We start from the raw sequence: 21,082 nt of genomic DNA, 5'->3' as shown, positions 1-21,082 counted from the left end.
AGTGGGGGCGCGCGTAATTTGTAAGGCCAAGGCAGGGCGGCCGCAGAGATATCGGACAGACTGCGCTGGTTTTGCTGCATTCCTCCGTGGTTGCTGCTACTAGCTCGCAGGATAGGAGTGTGGTGTGGGAAACAGAATCACAAGTTGTTTCTAGATTTTGTGTGGCTCTGCAGATAGTCAACACAGTAGCACCATGGTAAATAAGACTTTTATTTAACATTGGGAAACAATTCATAAAAGAGGTGACTGACGGGGAAGAATTTCAAACGAAACCCGAAGGGCCTTGCGATGTCCTCATGATCATGATCATGGACATCTTTATACATGGAGGTAGAATCATGCTTTATAAGGTTCATACTCTCCGTCATTTTGTAGGTCCCACATCATCATGATCATCATAATTTATCATATTCATATCATCCTCTTAAAGTTTAAACTTATCCATGTATCATCAGTTCATGAGGAGAATTAAAATTTGTGGATGTCATGTAAGTAAGACTGAATGTGTTGCTGGCCTTGGCCTAGGCTTAGGCTATCGTGATCATGCCTGTTGAGAACACTGGAAAGTTGTGAAATGCTAGTGTTGAGTGCAATCTTTGAAAGTGTGCAAATTTTACATTTTCTCTAAAGGTTTTTTGGAGGGAAGTTAAGTTCAAATTAAATGTCAACAGGGGAATTTAATAGCTCTTATTCATCAAAAATCTTAAAACTAATGGGCAAAATTTCATCCAACATGTCACGGCCAGCCAGCGTGTAACTGTGCCCCATAAGTACATATACATGCCACATTTTACATGTAGCACAAATCATGTGCAATATTTCAAAAACAAACCTGACAATGGACCTGACGCTTAAATTCGTGCAAAGCGTAGTTGATGTCAGTCTCTTACGTACGACTGTTGCCTGTGATTTATGTACCGCACGATTTTTATCGCTGTGCGCAATTTTAGTGACAAAATCTGTGGTTGTGCAAAATTTAAAAATTGTGAGTGCCAGTTCAAAATTTGCGTACTTTCAAAGATTTCACTCAACACTGGTTTGTATTTTGACCATTGGCTGTCATACACCCATCGCCTACCCCGAGAACTGTAGAGTTTGTTGTCCAGGGGAGTGGCAGACAACGAACACCATTGCTCTGGGGGTAATGCACAAGATCATAAGTAAGACAGTTTAGTCTAAGTTAATATCAAGGCCAGTTTTGTCACATCATTTTTAAAGCCCTGGTCACAAACATAGTTGGCCACTTAGCCGTGGTTTTCTGGTGTAAGTTGCATGGACTGGGGCCATGGACGGGGAATGGGGGAAACCGCAGTGCATTTAACACACTTCTGTTTTTTCCTCCAAAAGTCAAAAAAGCGAGGACTCAGCTTGGAGGAGAAGAGACAAAAGATGATGGAGATCTTCTTTGAAAGGGTAACCCACAGAATTTAAATGAGGCATTTCTAGAAAGTCTAGGTGTGTTAAGTAGAATGTAATCCAGTGTTGTGAGCAAGACATTGAATTAACCTAGTATTTGAAGTTAAGTTTCTTTTTGGGATATCCACTGGAAGGTTTCCATCATGCCCTGACTACAAAAAAAAGCAAAAGTTGAGAAGCTATTCTGTGGGTTATACATGTGCAGCACACAGTTATCCCAAATTCACATTTCTTTTTGTTTATCCTACAGAAAGACGTTTTTCAGTTGAAGGAGTTGGAGAAAATTGCACCAAAGACAAAGGGCATAAGTGAGTTTTAAAATCCACCTGTAACAGTGGTTAATTGATCAAGTGTGGTACAGTCTATCACAAGGCATTGCGTCATGTCCTAAGCTACACGTATTACCATGGACTGTGGTAAGAATATTCCTTTGTCATTACTCGCCTTGTTACTTGTGAATGGCCTTGGGAAAAGACTTGGGACGGCTTTGACTGCAATACTGAAATGGAACGTGCTAGTCTATGCATATTGTTCAGTCAAGTCCTAAAATACTGATATTTGGTAAAATGTTATGCATTGTATTTCTGTGCTCCAAGTTGCCTCTTTCTGTTCCTTTATGAAAGCCTCCATGTCAGTGAAGGATGTGGTGCAGAGTTTGGTCGATGATGGAATGGTGGACTCTGACCGAATAGGAACATCCAACTATTTCTGGGCTTTCCCGAGTAAAGCCAGCAATGCCGTGAGTTGAACATGTGATGCCTGAATGTGACTTGAGGCTTTTATTATTGTGGATGATGCTTCAGTACGTATGCCCCACCGGTTGTAGTCTAGGGTTGCTGAAGGGCATCATAAATGTGCCTGATACAGCCTTCTTCTGCTGGAGGCTGTTATCACAACGAACCACACCACGCCCACAATCTGCCAGCAACCTGGTTCATGAGCGTAGTGCGATTTGTTGTGAAAGCGTCCCCCTTGATAGCACCGTTGGTATATCCCCCCCCTCGCCCCACTCCATAACAAAGTCTGGAAACGCTTGATAGCTAACTCTCATGGCAGTTATGCAGTAACTCGCAAAATAAGGCTGCATCTGCATCTGTTTGCTGGGTGTAGGTCTCTGTCCATTGGAAATATGCAGGAAGGCACTGACAGCAGACGCAGCCACTGCCCTGGTGGAATCCTGACTTGAATGCGACCTAAGAAACAACTCTCTACTGAATAAAAAGCTTGCTGGATAGGTCCGTACTAAAACACCAAAACCCTGATTCTTTCGTTCTTTCTTTTGTTTCTTATTAGTGATTTTCAATTAAGTTGGTGGTACACCTTACAATAGAGCCGTCTTCCTCATAACGTCTTTTGTTACAGAGAAAGAGAAAGCTTGATGATCTGACCACAGCCCTGGAGGGAAGTGAGACGAAAAGAGCAACAACAAAGAAGCTCATCACCAAGGCTACCATAGGGAAAGAGAATACTGTAAGTCCTACGTTCCGCAAGAAAGTCTTGTAAAAGTACACCTAGCAGGGTGCAAGAGTGTATTATTATGCCCCTCTGTAATTTACGGAAATCGTGGATGAGGAAGGTAGTGTAAAGCAAATATGCAAGGATTTCCTGTGTGCTTGATCTGTGATTTTTTCTTACTTAATCTTGTCCTATATGCTTATTTTGATTTGATTTTATCTGCGATCTGTACTCATTGTAATGCTCTTTTTAATTCTTGATCGTTGATTCATTTGTGTTTGATCCTTGATCTTGTCTGATCTTAGATCCTTGATATTTACATTTTTCTTGGATTCTTTATCTTATTTACACAATCCAGCTAGGCTTTAGTGTGCATCTTTAACCTCAACTCTCCTTTCCTTGCACATGTACCTGAAACTGTTTTACAGGATGACAGGATAGAGCTCATGAAGACACTGGCCGTGCAGGAGCAGGAGAACTCCAGGCTGAAGGCAGAGCTGGAGAAATATCGAGAATGTGACCCTGAGGTCTTAGAAGAGGTCAAGAAACAAACCTTGGTGGCCAGGGAGGCAGCCAATCGATGGACAGGTGGGAAGGCTTGACTGATGAAAAGATGAGCTGATATACCCTCGCAGAAAATAAGTTTTAGTAAATTAAAACTGCATTTTTTTGGTCTTATTTTCAGTGTTGTTTGGGCGAGGGCTATTTATTAAAGAAGGATTCTCGATAAGATAACATTTTTTGTTTTGCTTTGAAGTTACAATTTGAATCTTATTCTGAATTGACCTTTTTTCAAGCCAGTTTCAATTCTGATTTTTCTGGTTGAGTATCTTCCTGTGAACTATTTTTTTCCTGACTTATTGATTGTTTTGCAGACAACATCTTCACCATCAAATCCTGGTGCAAAAAGAAATTTTCCATGGAGGAGAAGACGATAGATAAACACTTCGGCATACCGGAAGATTTTGACTACATAGACTGAACTTTTCTATAAACTCTGAATTTTAAAACCTTGGATGCAGTCCAACCTCTCATTACTTCACTCCTACTTGAGCTATATTCCTCAGACATGTACTGTGAATAGCATGATAGCCACAAGCGGTCTCTGCACATGACATCTTGTGTCTTGAGATCTGAACATGTGTGACATAACTTTTGAATCTGAAACATTCCAAACAATTCACCTGCTTGGTTGAAAGTCTTGTGGTAAGATGATAGTATGTTGCATTTATCAGATCTGAATTTTGTGATGTAAATGGGATATCCAGGTCACTGAATGAAGGTTCGTGACTTCCATTGATACCCAAATAACAGGGCAATAAGGCTTGAAAAGACTGCATCACCATAAAAGATTCTTGAAGTGTAGGAACTGTGGACTTGTATCTCAGCCGCCAGTCCTGTAGTTTTAGAACATTCTGGATGCACGACGGTGGGCTGTGTCCGCCCTGAGCAGGACTACCCCTTATCAGTTGCTGTAAAAAGCCAGTTTAGTCGGGAGTGCTCACTTCATAGTCATTTGTAAACCAGCGATGCGCAATTACTACCAAGGGGGCCTCCGTTGCTGGGAAAATTGCACCCAAGATATCCAAGGCACCTGTACTGAGATCTGCATATGTGTTACAACCAAAGATATCTCAGGTATAAGAGGACTGTAAACTTGAGGATCGAGACCACACCATCAAAGATTCTTGAAGTGAAGGAGCTGTAGACTTAATCCATAGCTTCAGTTAGCTCTTCTGTGGTTTCTGTTGAAATTTTCTGATTTGGACTCCATTAAGATTCCATGGGCTTCAATCACCGTGAAATAACCTAATATTAAGTCACAACTCTTGATATAAGCTGGTAGATTAGGCAGCCCGTGTTGAGATTTAAAAAAAAGAAACTTGCTACTTCTGTATGAAAGATTTCAAGTAAGTAATCTTTGGTTATACAATATGTTATGATATTAAAATAAAACGGCATTTATGCAAAGAAAGCAAATATCTCATAAACAGGTTTGACACGAATGTTGAGAACTGGGGATCCAGTTGTATGGTACTTACATTGCTCTTCATGTCCTTGGAAAAATTAGTCATGCAGAACAAGCGTGGCCAAAAATTCAGATAAAAGTTTTAAGGGTAGATTCTATCAGTTATTTTGTTGATGTAAATATGTTTTGTAAATAAATGTCATGTAATATGATACATTATTGACTGAGAATGGATTCTCTGTAAGTTTGTTTCACTTGTATGGAAATCGCCCTTTCTTATTTGTACACAATTAGAGAAGCTAAACTTTCTAAATTGAATTTCTTATTTGTGTACAAATTTTGGGTCGATGTTTTTTAGCCATTGATCATCAAGTTTCCAGACGTTGGCACCAAAAGGTGCAACAGAACAAAGCAACGAATCATAAATGCCCGGTTACAGAGAGCGATCTACCTGTATTGGCTTTCCTAAGCCACCGTACCACCCGTCAGCGACATACAACCCCTTCACGTACACTTGGGTCCGGAAGTCGCGCCATTTTCTAATGAAAATAGAAACGGATACTTGGTGAAAAAAAGAATAAAATGCAGTATGAAAGATATCGGTTTAGCAGATTGAAAACGAAACCCAGCGATTAAAATCGATTACGGTTTATGTCTGTTGCATCTAGTGTAGAATATAATGTGATCATACTTGCTGGTAAAAATGCCTTTGGTGTGTGCATGAACTATACGTTAATATTTGCTAGAAATTCGCCGGGTGATAATGTTGAATCATGCAGAGTGCGAAATAACTGCACAAGTCAATCAAGTACACCCGTACTTGTGCGTACATATGTACATGTACATGTATGCCTACCGGCCTACGTGGGATTGCCCCCGCACAATGTCAAACTTCGGAGAAACCGTGACAGATTTTCCAAAGACATCATCAGATCATCGGTTTAATAAATCCACTGTTTGCCCTTGTCTTTTTTCCATGAATCGGCGCTCTAGGTAGACCCATTTCACGGTCATGATGGCCGCAGTTTTCGACTTCGAGCTCAACGAGCCGGGAGCTCAACAGCTGACCAACCATCAAGAAAACGTCTCCGACGATGATGCTGTGGAGGTGGGTATAGCTGTATGGTGGTTTCGCATGTTCAGTAGTCAGCTTAGCCCTACATGTACGTCATGCTTACACCTACATATCCGTCGTGGGGAAAGAGTTCCGTACATATGCATCATGTACACGTACATCACCAACATGACCAATAATCCCCTGCACCATCACTCAACATGTCATGTCCTAAAAAGTTAAATTCACCATTTGGAAATATTAAAGCATTTAGGCCCTATTTAGCCAAAATATTACCGATTAACCCTCCCAAATCATCCAATTTCAATACGATTTACATACACCCTTAGGGGTTAGGGTTAACATGATTAAGACCTATTTAGAAAACACTTGGAATTTTCTATACAGTAAGGCCAAAAGGTTTGTGCAGTGGGTGTCCAGTGATGTTGTCTAGGCCTATTAAACATCCACGATGATAAAGGGATCCTACTCCTAGGCACCAGGTCCGTTATTTTGCCACTTCACTTGGCCTAGGCCTACTGTGAAAATCAGTCAGACTTGATAAAAGGTGGCAAAATTGGGGACCTGGCAACTATACTGTCATGGACATTGGGGAACACTTTCCGTTTTAAGGAAGAGGCTTAGGCCCTATTTCACTGTAGTTTTATTGTGGCCAAAGACATGACAGATCAGGATCAAGTCTTCCCCATTCACGTTTCCATTTTTGTCGAAATCATCACCATAATTAAGTCACATTGAATTATGTGCATAGTCAAAGTTTAACTTAATCTTCATCATCAACATCCCTATCATTAAAAAGTATCAGCTGCTTTGATCACCGTTATCATTATCTTCATTGTTTTCATTATGGGCTTAGAACAATCATTACCATTGTATTCCTCAGAGTCACATTTCATAAACATCAGTGTATAACCATAATCACTGTCTTGAAACATGATTGTCCATCCTCATTACCGCAACCCTAATTATCCAGTTAATAGTTGTAGATTAGTCATGGACATTAAACAACTAAACATCATCCATAAAGTAATGTAACCTCATGCATTTTCATAGTGCTTCTTTGCTAGTTACCCAAGCTCTGTTTTAAACAGGCCATCTCATCTGTCGTAATGGAACATGTGTTAGCTGTATTGCCTCACAAACGGCTATCATGGTACCAGTACTATCTCTGGCACAGTGTTCTGTTTATTTGAGTTTGAAGATGATTGATTACTAATTGATTACTAATCAATTGTCTGTTTTGATTTATACTCAGGAGCAGTACCTCACAGCCAGCTCGGGCTCCGTTCCTGATGAGTACGTATGCTCATTGTATTCTTTCATCTTCTCCCTCAAGTTTGCAGCTGATTTTTAAGAGGCTGTCAAAGTGAAACATGTCACAGTTTCCCAGTGATTTTTTCCACCAAATTATGAGGACTTCTAGCTAGTTTAAATTGGCTAGCTAAGGGTCTGTAGTCCTCAATCCAGCAAATTTGAGTAAAATTATGTCCTGGGTTTTTGGCAGATATGGAATGGATTAAGATTAAACTTCAGTAAACCACACGCACAAAAAAACTTTAACTGCTGTAACTATAGGTAATAAAACATTTCCCAACCCCAAGTTAAACCTAACCGCCAAGCATATTGTTTGGCTTACAGTACTCAGTACTACAAAATACTAAGTAATAGCCTGAGCCTGAAGGACCTAGCGCTACAAATTACTACTTCTGGCTAGGTTCCTTCCATTGTTACTTGCACAGAGAACAATAAAGCCATGCATTCATAGTGCCACATCACTGTATGGTACATTGTCTTATCTATTTTATTTTATTGTATAGCTTCAGAGAACAATGCGGTCATGTCCTCTTACAAGCGGCAGCACTGATTACTACATTTTACTACAAGTAGTAATCTGTAGTATTATGTAGGGTTAGGGTTAAAGTAGCATTTTAGTTAAGGCCGTCACAAAACCATACGAGGCCAGTCATAAGTACCAGTAACAGCATGAACAGTGACAAAGGAATGCTTTTGTTGCAGCTCAATCAAAAAGCTTGTGACTTGAATTCAGGCAGATCTTGTGTTGGTATTGTGATGGTCCTATGATGTCTCTGACACTTCCCCATTTGGAGTAAAAACTTCTGTTTTATGAAATTCACACTGCACCAACTCCGACACAAGCCTTAAGATGTGTATTCCTTTTTCAACAAGTGTTTACAGGTTTCCCTCAGCCTGGAAAAGTCATGAAAAAGTCATGGACTTTAATTTCATTTTCCAGGCCTGGAAAAGTCATGGAATTTTGTAAAAATGACTTAAGTCATGGAAAAGTCTAAAGGCATGAATTTTTCAAAGGCTGTTTATGATTTCTTTTGTCAGAAATAAGTGCATAAAATGCAGGATTGTATTTGTACTTTAAAAGTCCGAACAGTCCAAGGAATCGCATTATTGGGTCATGGATTTTCGTAATTCAGTCATGGAAAAGTCAAGGAATGTCATTGTTCTTTAGGTGTAGGAACCCTGTGTTTACTCAAACGTATATTACCACAGGAATGTAAGAGTCCTCAGTTGGATTGTACGTGTAAAAATCTAAATTTATGCATAAAGTGTTTCTAAATGAGTTTTAAATGAGTAACAATTTTTCATGTTGAAAGAATCACATGCTCTGCCGCTGGGCAGATGGGGCGCAAGCGGATTGATTTATAAATGTTGCTCCAACCTTACTGATTTCTTCATATTCTCTTCCAATTTCGTTTATTGTCAGCTTTTAGGGAAAAAGTGTTGATGTGTGGGTGTATGGGTCTGCGTTAGTGACATTTGTAAAATACTGCAGAGTCCTTCGTTAACGATAATCCGGTGAAACAGAATGTTTACACAAGGTGCTCATTTTAGCGAATTCATGTGCAGTGTTTACTTTGTCACTATTGGACCGTGATCAGTTAATTGGCTGATCTACAAAAAACACACTAGTTTCATATTGCTTTTGTAACACTACTCATTTATTTATGATCTGTTTGCCTGTGGTCATTCACATTTTGCAGGGACGAAGACATAGAGCAGCTTGCACTGTCTGAGCACACCGTCAACCCCCACAATGAGCGGGTTGGACCAGAGCACTTTCAACTCTTGAAAGTCTTGGGCAAAGGTGGCTACGGAAAGGTAAAGAAAACAGCAAAATATCAACTGACACGCTACATGTAAACAGTGCTTTCAGTGTTGATATTTTTGAAATGGTAAATGATTAATGGATTCCGCGTCCAATTTGCATAATATCGCCTTTTGAATTTTTACTTCATCCTGAATCCCTCATGAATTTTCAATGCCACTCCCCAAATTGGCTGAGTTTACACCGAGGTTGTGCTCCGCTGTTTGCAAGCAAAGGTTTTGCCAAATGAATGTATGGATATATTTGCGAATTTAGACACCATGTCGGCCATTTTGAACGTCCTGTGTTATTGTGCAAATGGACATGGAAGCATAATTAACTTTATTTTTAGGTTGCTTTGTCATTTATTTATAATCTCTTGTGGTACACCCCATTCTAGCAACTGAGTAACACCGAACGAAATCAATAATGGTTGCACTTAACTGTCCAGATTCACAAATAGATCTGCTTGACATTCTCTCCTCTTCATAGACAGAAATATCACCCTTGGTTGGTGTCAGCTTTTGCTTCAGAATGCATAATACCCCATTACTTATAAAAAGAGATATATTTTCATTTTGTATTTGGTGGTAACATGTACTATTTGATGTTTTGATGGTTGACACTTTGTTTTCAAGTTATTTCTCTCATTTCTTTACTGATGGCCTGAGCCATAGTTTACCTGCCTTTTGTAGGCAAAAAACAAACTGTGATGTAGACAAGGGCAGGTCTGCATACATTCTGTCGCATTTATTGTAAAACCAGGCTGTGAATGTTATCACTTTAAATAGTCAGCGTAGCGAGAAAATAAATGGGTATCTCACAGTCGAGTAATAATTCTTTGTTCATATTTACAAGTAAGGCTCACACATCAGTAACATATTTAGTCGGTGAATTTTACATACTTTTACATAAATGTACATACATGTACTTATTCCAATCTGCATTTCAGCATTACGACTCTATGATGCATGTAAAAATAGTTGACCACCATGATTAAACGAAGTTCTGTAATACTGAATAATCAGTGCATTGCAGCAGCATGTGTAATTTCTGTGGCACTGTGCTGCTTCATGTAGCATGAACCTGTTGTATACATGTGCATTAATTTAAGAGGATCACGTAGCCAGTACTCTGCTGAAGCCGTCATTCTCACAAGGAATCCTCTTGCATTTTGAATTGATAATTTGCAAATAGGTGGCATGAAAGCTTGTGAAATGATAAGAGTTAGTCAGATGAATGCCTGTAGAAATTTGAACAGGTGGTGATCTCATTACGGAAACGATGTTTAGTGCTTGAGTGGACTGGTTGTACTGCGTCCAGGGTTTTTTAATTGGTTTTAAACTGAAGCATGTCATAAGTGTCTAAATAGTCCATGGTGTGAGTTGACCCCCGTATGGACCCCGACCACAGGATGTGAGTTGTATTCTTATAATAGCGCCACTCCTTGTACAGTTAGGATTTACATTTGTCTTGACACAAAATCAAGGTCTCACATTTGTGAAACTGTTGTGCTTTTAGTTTCACGATTTCAAAAACTGGATACAGTTGAGGGACTGATTACAGAGAAAAATGACTGAGTGTTAATACAAGTACACTTGAAAAATGAAGCTTGTAAGCTTCCTTAATTTTTGAAAATGCCTCCTTGCAACTTTGAGTTGCCCTTCTGCGCACATTAATCCTCCCCCACAAAACGAAATTTGTTCAATACTTGTAATAGGAAAACATGAAAGAGATCTGTGGATATATTGCAATGTGCCAAAATATTTCTTTTCTTACATTTTTAAATTAATAGGTTTTCCAGGTCAGGAAGATTGCTGGTACTGATCCTGGAAAGATCTTTGCCATGAAGGTCTTAAAAAAGGTGAACTGAATTTCCTTCTGTCTTGATACAAGTAATTGGCCATATACACAAGTCAGCCATATTGAACTGAAAGCGAAGTTAACTTTGTATATGGGGGGGGGTCCTGAGTATAAATGAAAGCAAAACAAAACTTCATTACAATTAGTGTCATTTATGTAGTGTGAATGACATTAGTTCATGTATGTAGGGCCTTGTTTATGGATCTAGACATCGAAAAGCACATTAAAATGAAAATACACACTGACTTTTTACAGGCAACTTTTGTTACAATAAATTTCAACTCGTTGGGTTCAAATGTGTTTTTGTTGACACGTATGATTGGTAATTCCGTATCACATGGCAGGATTGCACTTTTGCATTTTGAAAATTTGGTATCTGTATATGGTGCTGATGATTAATTTAAAAGTTGTGATTAATTATATTTAGCCACATTAAATGAAAAAAAAGTGAGGTTTGGAACCTGGAAGAGTCTGGCACCATCCCGTTTGACAGATAATACAAAAAAGGTAGATTTGGTGAACATGATCAAAAATGGATTCCCTATGAATAAGGTGTAGACATGAAGAGTTTTTTTTTTGCAGGGGGGTTGGTGTCATTCTGTCGCTTGACTTCTTCTACCTGATTTAATTTCAAGCATACCATTACCTACCGCTGAATGTACATGTGTCATAGATATAAACGTGCATGGAGTCTTGTCTGCCATTGGAGCCCTTTGAATATGCTGTTGCATTTTTAGAATATTTTGAATAATTCGGTGTGCAGATGAATTTTGTTTAATTAACATTTCATTCCAGACAGCTGTTTGTGTCTGAGTGTGGATTATGTCACCATAGTTGGTCAGACCTCACAATACAACGTGCTGTACTCGTTGCATTCATTCTATCCGGCACCCAAAGTCAGTGAAGTGCTGTGCTCCAGCTGACCTGCATGCTGAGCACAGGCAACGTTTACTGAGTCAAAACCAGGTTACCAACAAAAGTGCCATGCCCTGTGTATCGTGTTTCACTGGTACTCTCCTGATTCGTACTAAAGGCATACAAGAACATGTAAATTCAATGAGAGCCATATGGGCCTACTTGGTATCATGACATTGGGATCTGATTATACATGTACATATATACATGTGCAAGGAGTTTAATTTTTTCTTAACAGCCCAACGTGCTATTCCAATCTACACAGTTCTAAATAACTGGCTAACCTCTCTCCAAAGAGCGAACTTTCTTCTCCCTCTAAACCTTCAACCTTTAAGTTACAAAAACAAAAAATATGTGAAAACTGATCACTGATATTTGATAACTATAACCAACACTTTTCCGCTTGCCTAAGCTTGTCCTCCAACTTATTGCGTACATGTCAATCTCAAATTATGTAGAATCAGGTGAGGTTTTTAATAATGTTTAATTCCTGTTTCATCTTTCAGTCCCTGATTTCACATATGAAATCTGGCTTGGCAATTTATAAATTTCCTGTTCTGAATAATTTTGCTTCCAAAAAAACTTGAAACCCACAACTCTGGTTCACGTGTTGATCAGAATTTCAGGAAATAGACAATGTTGCTTTCATTCTTCTCTTTTTGTTTCAGGCTGTTATTGTCAGGAACCAGAAAGATACTGCACATACCAAAGCTGAAAGGAATATCCTTGAAGCAGTCAGGCACCCATTTATCGTGAAGCTTCACTATGCCTTCCAGACAGGCGGGAAACTATACCTCATTTTAGAGTATTTATGTGGTAAGACCTCTTCAGAGGACTTTATTCAACACAAATGTCCTTTGTTTTCATCAGATTGTAAAAGTTAAAATGCAGTACCACACATTTTAATCTTTATGTGCAAATATGTCTGAATATAATGAAAGGAAATCACCTTCACTGTTTTCAGGTATTTAATATCTTGATTGCAGATTTATATCAATTTTTATCAACAGACCTGTTATTTAGATTTAATTTGTTTCTGATCCTTTCGTCTTGTGAGTAACCAGAACTATAGTGACCAAGCCAAATCATTTGTGCTTTTTTTTTAATTCGTGCAGGTGGGGAACTTTTTATGCATTTGGAACGAGAAGGAATTTTCATGGAGGACACAGCATGGTAAGAATGAGTTTTCATTTTAAGTATCATGAAGTAAAATGTCAAGCAAAGCTGGTTTATATCTGATAATAAAGGTGGCTTTTAAGACATAGAGAGGAGAAATGTAACTTCATAACAAAATGCCTGAATAGTGTTTACTTTTTCTACAAAATTTAGAATTCAAGACGATGAACCTCAATTTTGTTCCGGATATTAACTTTATTTTCAACTGTAAAATTGCATTCAACCTTTTGATCATGAAACTGCCTGAGTAAAAATTCCCAGCCAGTGTCAGTGTAAATGTAAGCCAGAACGTGCCATTCAGTGAGTGACATGTTGATAATGGGGAGATTCCAGATGGGTTATTGAAACCATAGAGTTTAATGGTTATCCGTAGTTTTCTCTGTGCACATTTCTGTCGACAGTTTTTACTTGTCTGAGATAACATGTGCACTTGAGCATCTACACAAGCAGGGAATTGTCTACAGAGATCTCAAGCCTGAAAACATTATGTTGAATAAACAAGGTAGGTCCCTATGTATGCAACAAAACATGTACTGCCCTGCCACCTGTCAGCATTCTTCCATCTTTTAACAATATGTAATATTGTGCTGAAATAAGCTACTGCCAATCCACATCAGGAGACTCCTCTCTTACAAATGCAGTACCCTTCACCAATTTAATCACCTTGACAGTCAAAGGAGACTGATCTCTCTGACCAGTGTTCAAGTGGTCACAACAGTTGTGCTAGCGTCACGAAGTTTCAACTTCTTCATCTGTATCAGTGTAGCAGTTAGGACTTTTCCTCCAACGTTTTCTTTTAGTGTTGACAAATTTCACTTGGTCTATAGAAGCTCAATGATTGACTGTGCCCTTTTTTTCTCAGGTCACGTTGTTCTAACTGACTTTGGATTATGCAAGGAGTCACTCGAAGAAGGTTCCATGACACACACTTTCTGTGGCACCATAGAATACATGTAAGTAGTATGCCTAGCAGTAACACATATCACAGAGTAAATGCACTGGCAGACTCATAATAGTCTTCAGCCATGCTCAAATGAGCTGTCCTGTGGTCATGGCTGTGGCTTTTGCCATTAACGTGTCACAGTGAATAACCGTGGCCGCAGACAAAATTGCTTGTTTTGGACATTAATCTGACATTAATCTGACATTCTAAAGGCTGTATGACATGTTGTGTGAACCATCTCATTAAGAATTGCAGCAAAAACTTTTCTTTCATATTGTGGTGGTGTTCCACAGGGCTCCAGAGATTTTAACAAGGAGTGGTCACGGCAAGGCAGTAGACTGGTGGAGTCTGGGTGCCCTAATGTATGATATGCTCACTGGAGGGGTAAGTCAGGATCTCAGACCTTATTCAACATATCCTGTCTCACCTAAATTACTTTCAAAAGTTGTGTTTGGAGAGACCTACTTTCTCAGTTTTTCCACCAGTAATCAGTATTTTTATTTTTTATGATCTTTGCCCACAGCCACCTTTTACAGCAGAGAATAGGAAAAAAACTATCGATAAGGTAAGGAACACTTTCAAGTGGAAAAGCAGTTTTGGGCAAACTTCCTTAAATTTTTACCCAGATTTGGATTTTCTGAAAGTTTGAACCTTTAGTTTTAAAAATGGTAGAAACTAAAATCTTTCTTATGCTACAAGTGAATTTCTTTACTGTTATATGCCTCATTCAAATTTCTCACTTGGTTTAGAGTTTGTATCCACAAATTGTGACTTAGAGCCCTTCAGGTTCCACACACTTGGACTCAACATCTTCAGTGAATTAGTGGGCTCAGTGTGCTGTACATTCCTGGTGCAGCATCTGACGGCATGACATGTTCACCTAGAGAAAGCTTGCATGTCGGACTGGAAGGGGTTTAGTAACAAAAATGAATAATAACTGAGTTTATATAGCGGCATTACTAGCGAGTCAAGGTGCTTGCAAAGAGAAATGAAAAGACAAAGAGAGACGATATTTAGATTCCTTGCCAATCGTTTAAATTTTATACTTGCAGTTTTACATTTATGGATATTTACTTTTTGATCAATTTGTTTCCTGTCTAGATTTTGAAAGGCAAGCTTAACCTACCTCCATATCTAACTCACGATGCTAGAGATCTTCTCAGAAGGGTAAGCGTTACATCTTTAACGATGTTTAGTTTGAAATCATGCAATCAAACAAAATGAACTAATCCTGTACATGTACATGCTTGGTAATTGTATATTTCTGGTTATATTATCGATAATGATATGCTACTTCAGAATCATTGTTATGTGTCATAAATCTGATTGTTGCATTTGATGTAAGAAAGTTGTTCAGAAAAATGATTATCCAACGTGTATTGTGTGTGTTTTTTATCATTTTGGATATCTGGAAGTCTAGAGAAATCGGAAAAATTATCCAAAACTTTAATGAAGGTAGGTTTCTTTCAGAATAGTCCTACATCAAGTGTAATTTTTGTTGGGGAATTTTACCCTCGTTGAATGAAGTCATAATTATGATCTTTTTGTCACAGTTACTAAAGAGGACTGTGGTATCGAGGCTTGGAAGTGGTCCAGAGGATGCTAAGAAAATCAAAGAGCACAGCTTCTTCAGACATGTCAATTGGAATGACGTCCTGGCATCCAAAGTAGAGCCTCCCTTTAAACCTTTACTGGTAGGTTGCATCAAGAAGCAAGGCTTTCAACTTGGAGAAAGATGTTGTACAGATGTAAAGGTTACTTAGATCAATATACAGGACGTTTGGACTTGTTAACTGCTTCTACTGATTGCACAGGAAACAAATCACTCATGGAATGTTTTGTTTATGTACATTTCTTGGTACACGATGCTAGTCAAATTTTTTGCCTTTAGCTTGGTATTACTGTGATTAGAAGGGAAGATTATTGACCAGTGTGGTGTGTCTGATCAGAATGATGAGGAGAGGAATTGAACCTCACACTAAGGGTAATGGAATTCACCTTGTGAGGCACAAAGGTAATGTTGCATGGTCCCGTGTTCAGAGGCCCCTCGTTTTCCCTTGAGCAGCTTGCCAGTAAACTAGCTTGTAGGACAGCAACCCGTATTCAACATTTGTTGCATTATTTTTTAACAGCATTAGAATGGCAGAAAAATTGTTCAATTAGGAAACAAACTGAAGGCCCTTGAAATGGAGCTTTTTATCATGCGATTCCTTGACAGGCCAATGATGAAGACGTCAGCCAGTTTGACACCAAGTTTACTAAAGAGCCACCAGTGGACAGTCCTGATGACTCCATGCTTAGTGAGAGCATGGATCAGATCTTTCTTGTGAGTAACAACTGTTCAATATGTGACCAATCAATCTCAACAGTCAATTTACAGCATACCGACAAAATTGCCTGTAAATAATCAGTTTACCCATTTAATACCTGTCAATTCATAGACACTTGAAGCAAACGTAATACTTGAGTTGAGCACATGAAATTTTTCTGATTGTATTCATTTGGCATTTGAAAATTTCTACACTCTAATTCCCTTTTCTTTTCCCAGAAAAAAAGTAAAGTCTTGGTTTTTCCTTCTTGACTTGCTGATTTCAGGGTTTTACGTACATAGCGCCCTCTGTGTTGGAGAGCATGCAAAGACCTCACGTAGTAAAAGCAAGGTCACCTCGCAAGATAACGGGACAGAGTCCTCACACGCCCATCAGGTAAATGAACTCTTGACAGGACACATACACGTTTCCCAATTGGTTTACCGTTTAAGGCTCATTATGTCAAATTCTGTGATTCTGGCACATACCAATTTAAAAACCCTGGGGTGATGCCTTGCCTGTGTACTGTTCATTTGAGTACCTGGGATTACTGAGAAGCCTGAAAAAAAAAACATTTGAATATTTAAAAAATTTCAACAAGGATAACAAGCACACTGATCTGTTCATGCATATTGGGAAGGAGGATGTGTGAAAAATTCTCTTTTGTGATGTGCACGCAAGGGTACACCAATATGTACATTTATAAGTGAATGCACCTGTGCATTGGCACATATGGTGGGAATAGCATTGAAGTGCTTTCTGTCAACATTTGGAACACTTTTGTCACTTAGATGAGAGAGACATTTCTGGGTTCCTGCGATCTTATGGAAATGAAAGTTTTTACAACACATAATCTCATTTGGTTTGAACTTGTACATCACCAGGTTGTATTACCCCAATCCACGGTTATTGTTTTTTTCCATTTTGCATTGTTCTCTTTTCACGCTTTGGCTCGTTCTGCTTTGTTGCTTGTTTACTTTGCCAAATTTATTTGCGGTCCTGGCCTGTGCCCTTGCTTCCCCTGCAGTAGCCCCATGAAGACACCATGTACACAGTTTGCATTTGATGAGGACCTTGTCAATACCAAATCACCAACTTCCTCAACTGTGGAGGCAATGGACACCTCTGAGCCAATTACACGAGCCGGATTCAGATAACTTGGATGCTGATTGGTCAGTGTGCATTGTGTAACATAGACTGATGTACTGGATTGGCTGAATGCTCTTTCATGACAAACCTGAAAGAAAAAAAAAAGACTTTATAATGTACAACTGGCTGCATGAATCCGAGGAATAAACATAATCTAAACTGACTGGTCAGTTGAGTGCAATCAAAAGAATCACCTGATTGGATGATAGCTAGTCACCAGCTGAAAAGGAGCTGACAATCATTGGCTAATTAAATGGTCATCTGCACATGTGTAGAGAGCTCATGCGAATTCTAATTGGTTACTTTTATCATGTGATTTGAAGCACTGTGTGAAAGAGTTGCAATTGTTGCATGAACATGGCTGCTGCAAGCCAGTTGGTCAACTTATGCTAATGAAACTGCTAAAGAAACATCAGATTGGATGACTACTTTCACACGACTTAAACTTGAGTAACCATTGGCCTTCAAGTGTAAAGTAAAATTAGCGTGTTTTATATCTATTAATTTTTTACCAATCATTGATCTTCTTGTAATACAGGATCATGTGATAATAGTACAAACAGACAATTAATATGATTCCATTAAATCAAAAGGTTTATTTATCATGTTATTTTGGCAGGCGTAAAAAGTCTGTAACTGGTGAGATGCTTTCAGCAATAATAACATGAGACTTTTAGTTTATAATTTTTTTTTCGATATTTCCGAATGACTTAGTTACTGTTGTTGACCAGGGAAGGAAAGTTAGTGATCAAACTTTAACCCTTGTCTTTTAATGGGTCGTTTAACATGCAAATGTCAGAATTATGGAGAGTTTTAGTAGAGGATGGGATATTACTTAACAACTCCAGAGACAAAAACCTTCTTTTTAAAAGTTAGAAAATCTCTTAAGATAAGCTATCTGCTCAATTTTTCCTCTTACAATCTGCCTTCGAATTGATAACTTTGTACGCATAAGCGCACAAATTTCTTCATCCAAAAAGTCTTTGCAAGTGGTTTTTACCAAAATGCAGAAACGGTGCTCAATGCTGTATGCTGTATGTATTGCCAAGTGGCAAAAGTAATGATTGAATTAAAATTATGCAGTATTATGTGGAATGGAATAACTTTGAAAACCATTTTTCTCCAATACTGTCCCGATTAGATTTGGTCTAATGAAAGCTGTTTACTCATTTGAGTTGAAAATTTGGGCTGGAAGTAGGGTCAGGATAGAGAATTTAGACTAAATATTGTCATAAATTGTGATTGAAAGAGAGTGTAAATTTTGTTGAAAATGCTGCATTTTGGATATCCTGTTAACAGCTGTTAAAGCAGGTGTCATCGAGAAGCGGAGTGTCCCTTTAATGACATTTCTTAAGTTTGCTGACATAATCAAATCACACACCTAACCGCTGTACTTGGGGTTTAAAGGAGCACTCTGTGAACAGTGAATTTATTATTCAATCTAGAAAAAGTTCTCCTCATTGTAGTATAGTGATGCTGTACAGTATAGGCATGTGTCCCTATGATTGCTACTCTGAAATTAGTTATTTATTTAAAGCAAAGTTTTGTCAGTTCTTTGGCTTGTGATTGGTTGTGGCTGTCACGTATTCAGGATATTCTCTCTATGTGATTGCAGACCCCCTCTAAGAAATCATATGGACATGTCAATACTTGCTCAAAATTATACATTCAGTGTCTCAATGAGTCATCTCATTTGTATTGCCAGAAACCAGATATTAATATATACAAAGCTGGAACATACATCCATATCTCTTAGATATCTTGTATTATTTTTTGTAGATATTCTATATTGTTCAACTTTATATCTATACACTCCTTCGTAATCAACATTCCTACCCGATTGCATGTAAAACACAAGCTTAAGAAGGAAGTTGTTGTTTGTAGGTCTGTGTTTTTTGTTTTTTTCAGACGTCAGAAAGAAAAACCACACACTTAATACATGTACATGACAACCCTCATTTAATTTCTTTTACTAATTATAATTAATTTTATCAGATACATTTCTTTACTTTATTTCAATTCTAACTTTTACATTTTGGTCGGGAAAAATGAACACTGAAGGCTGTTCTGTGTAGGCTAAAAATATGTACGATGCCTTTGAAGACGCTGTGTTGTGGACTTCACTGATATTAAAGGAACCACCAACTCTGATGAGGACAGATCCCTTAGGATTTTTAGTAGCTTCTCAGTTGGCATCCTGTCTTGTTTTTGCCAAAGCTGGTTTTGTCATCGGCTGTGGCTGAGTCTGAATGACTGGCTACGGCTATGGCTAAAGCTATGGCTATGTGTACCTCTGGAGGAGGTGTACCGGTATAGAGTACCAAAGTGTGATGTCATTTTGAACTAGAAAGTGCAAGTGTAAACGAATGGAGTACGCACACATCTTGGTTTACGCTCTGATATCTTTACACACATAATTGTGCGCATGGAGTAGTCACTTCGGTACTCTCTATTGAGCCGGAGGAACTTCAGGAACTGACGGTGTGAGCTTTTAATCTTTTGGAACAATATCCGCAAGTGCCAATCATTTAAAAGTTTCATTTTTCTGTTTGATATCTATTGCATCATCACACGTGAAACAAGGACTTTATGTCATTATTTTTTGACTTTTGAAAGATGCATTTCAGTTTATTGGTTACCTAGTCTGTAGATGTTAGAATGCGAGAGAGTAGAAACTCTTTGTTTTCTTCTAATTACTCTTCAACAGTATGCATGATTTCAAGAAAGACTTGCTCTTCGTTCATGATGGGGTCATTTTCACAGAGTCTTAGTGCCAACCACAAATTTAGATGAATACAAATTTTGCCTAGCTTAAGCAAGTTTCAGCTGAATGATATTCCTTGACTGTGATGTACATTGCACTGATCTGTCAAATTTCCAGTGCATCATGCATTAACTTCTTAAGCATAGAATGCTCCACTCGAGCGCTTGAGAAAAGTGACAAAAGATGGATGTTTGTGGCACACCTGAAACTAATGTTTTCTTATATGTAGCCGCGTTTGAAGCACTTTTTGGCTGTGGCTGTGGATTCTCATTTAGACAAGGCACCAATCGCAAGAATACTGTTGTGGTGCAGCATGTGGCAGGTCCGCCTTCACATCCATCCCAGCAAGTTTGAACTGTCTTCTGTGAATTTTTGACAAAGTTTTAATTTACGAATATATTTCTTGAAAGATGAATGTGTCAGTAGCTTTATGTCATTTTGTGGTCTCTGTATACAGTCATGCCTGATACTTTCACTCATGCCTACTTCAAATGTGAGAAGTGCGACTCAGAAAATATTCAGTCTTCCAGAAATAGTTAGAAAAACTCTACTTGCACCTCTGGAAGAAAGGACAGCCGAGGCAACGTGTTCCTGATTTATAAGATGGAATAATTTGACTTGATGGGGTTTTATCAAATATCAAAGAGAGATGTAGCGAGATCAATGTACAAAACGTATCTAATTACAAATGTGCTAAATATTACTTCTGTTTTCCAGAAATGGCATATATGTAACAGAAATATTTTAATTTTGTGTTTTGAAAAACATCTGGTTTTTAGTTTCAATAAATCGAGTGGAGGTTCACAGCATAATGCAAATTTGCTGAACTTTTCATTTAAATGACATGATTTGAGATGTATGAGCCTCCGTAGTACCTTGTGCTTCTGCGGCCCCCCCCCTGGTCTGGTCTCTGCCTCGATCACTGTTTAC

General features: G+C 38.5%; 2 protein-coding genes across 4 annotated transcripts; both read left to right on the top strand.

Moving 5' to 3' along the window:
* Positions 1–15: 15 nt before the first annotated feature.
* On the top strand, positions 16–3,911 carry LOC147798230 (meiotic nuclear division protein 1 homolog). 2 transcript variants are annotated; one of them, XM_087141081.1, is made up of 7 exons: positions 18–196; positions 1,348–1,413; positions 1,667–1,724; positions 2,040–2,155; positions 2,779–2,886; positions 3,300–3,459; positions 3,747–3,911. In XM_087141081.1, the coding sequence occupies exons 1-7, from the start codon at positions 194–196 to the stop codon at positions 3,851–3,853; spliced, it is 618 nt and encodes a 205-aa protein (XP_086997207.1). In that variant the 5' UTR covers positions 18–193; the 3' UTR covers positions 3,854–3,911. The 2 variants fall into 2 exon arrangements, with proteins under 2 accessions (XP_086997208.1, XP_086997207.1); XM_087141082.1 differs by lacking the exon at positions 1,348–1,413 and having other exon boundaries at positions 16–196.
* A 1,703-nt stretch (positions 3,912–5,614) lies between these two features.
* On the top strand, positions 5,615–20,964 carry LOC110990034 (ribosomal protein S6 kinase beta-1-like). Of its 2 annotated transcripts, none has more exons than XM_022254812.2 (15): positions 5,615–5,948; positions 7,171–7,211; positions 8,930–9,047; positions 10,829–10,897; positions 12,480–12,627; positions 12,927–12,984; positions 13,389–13,489; positions 13,850–13,940; positions 14,224–14,314; positions 14,454–14,495; positions 15,032–15,097; positions 15,484–15,624; positions 16,149–16,256; positions 16,526–16,635; positions 17,270–20,964. In XM_022254812.2, the coding sequence occupies exons 1-15, from the start codon at positions 5,853–5,855 to the stop codon at positions 17,394–17,396; spliced, it is 1,407 nt and encodes a 468-aa protein (XP_022110504.1). In that variant the 5' UTR covers positions 5,615–5,852; the 3' UTR covers positions 17,397–20,964. The 2 variants fall into 2 exon arrangements, with proteins under 2 accessions (XP_022110504.1, XP_022110503.1); XM_022254811.2 differs by having other exon boundaries at positions 5,616–5,948; positions 17,267–20,964.
* The last annotated feature ends 118 nt before the right edge of the window (positions 20,965–21,082 follow it).

This window comes from Acanthaster planci, linkage group LG09 (genome assembly GCF_054643075.1).
Source record: "Acanthaster planci isolate LZ-2023a linkage group LG09, COTS_SCS, whole genome shotgun sequence".
NCBI classification, from domain to species: Eukaryota; Metazoa; Echinodermata; class Asteroidea; order Valvatida; family Acanthasteridae; genus Acanthaster; species Acanthaster planci.
The sequence above is the reverse complement of the archived record's forward strand: the minus strand, read 5'-3'. Positions and strand labels throughout refer to the sequence as shown.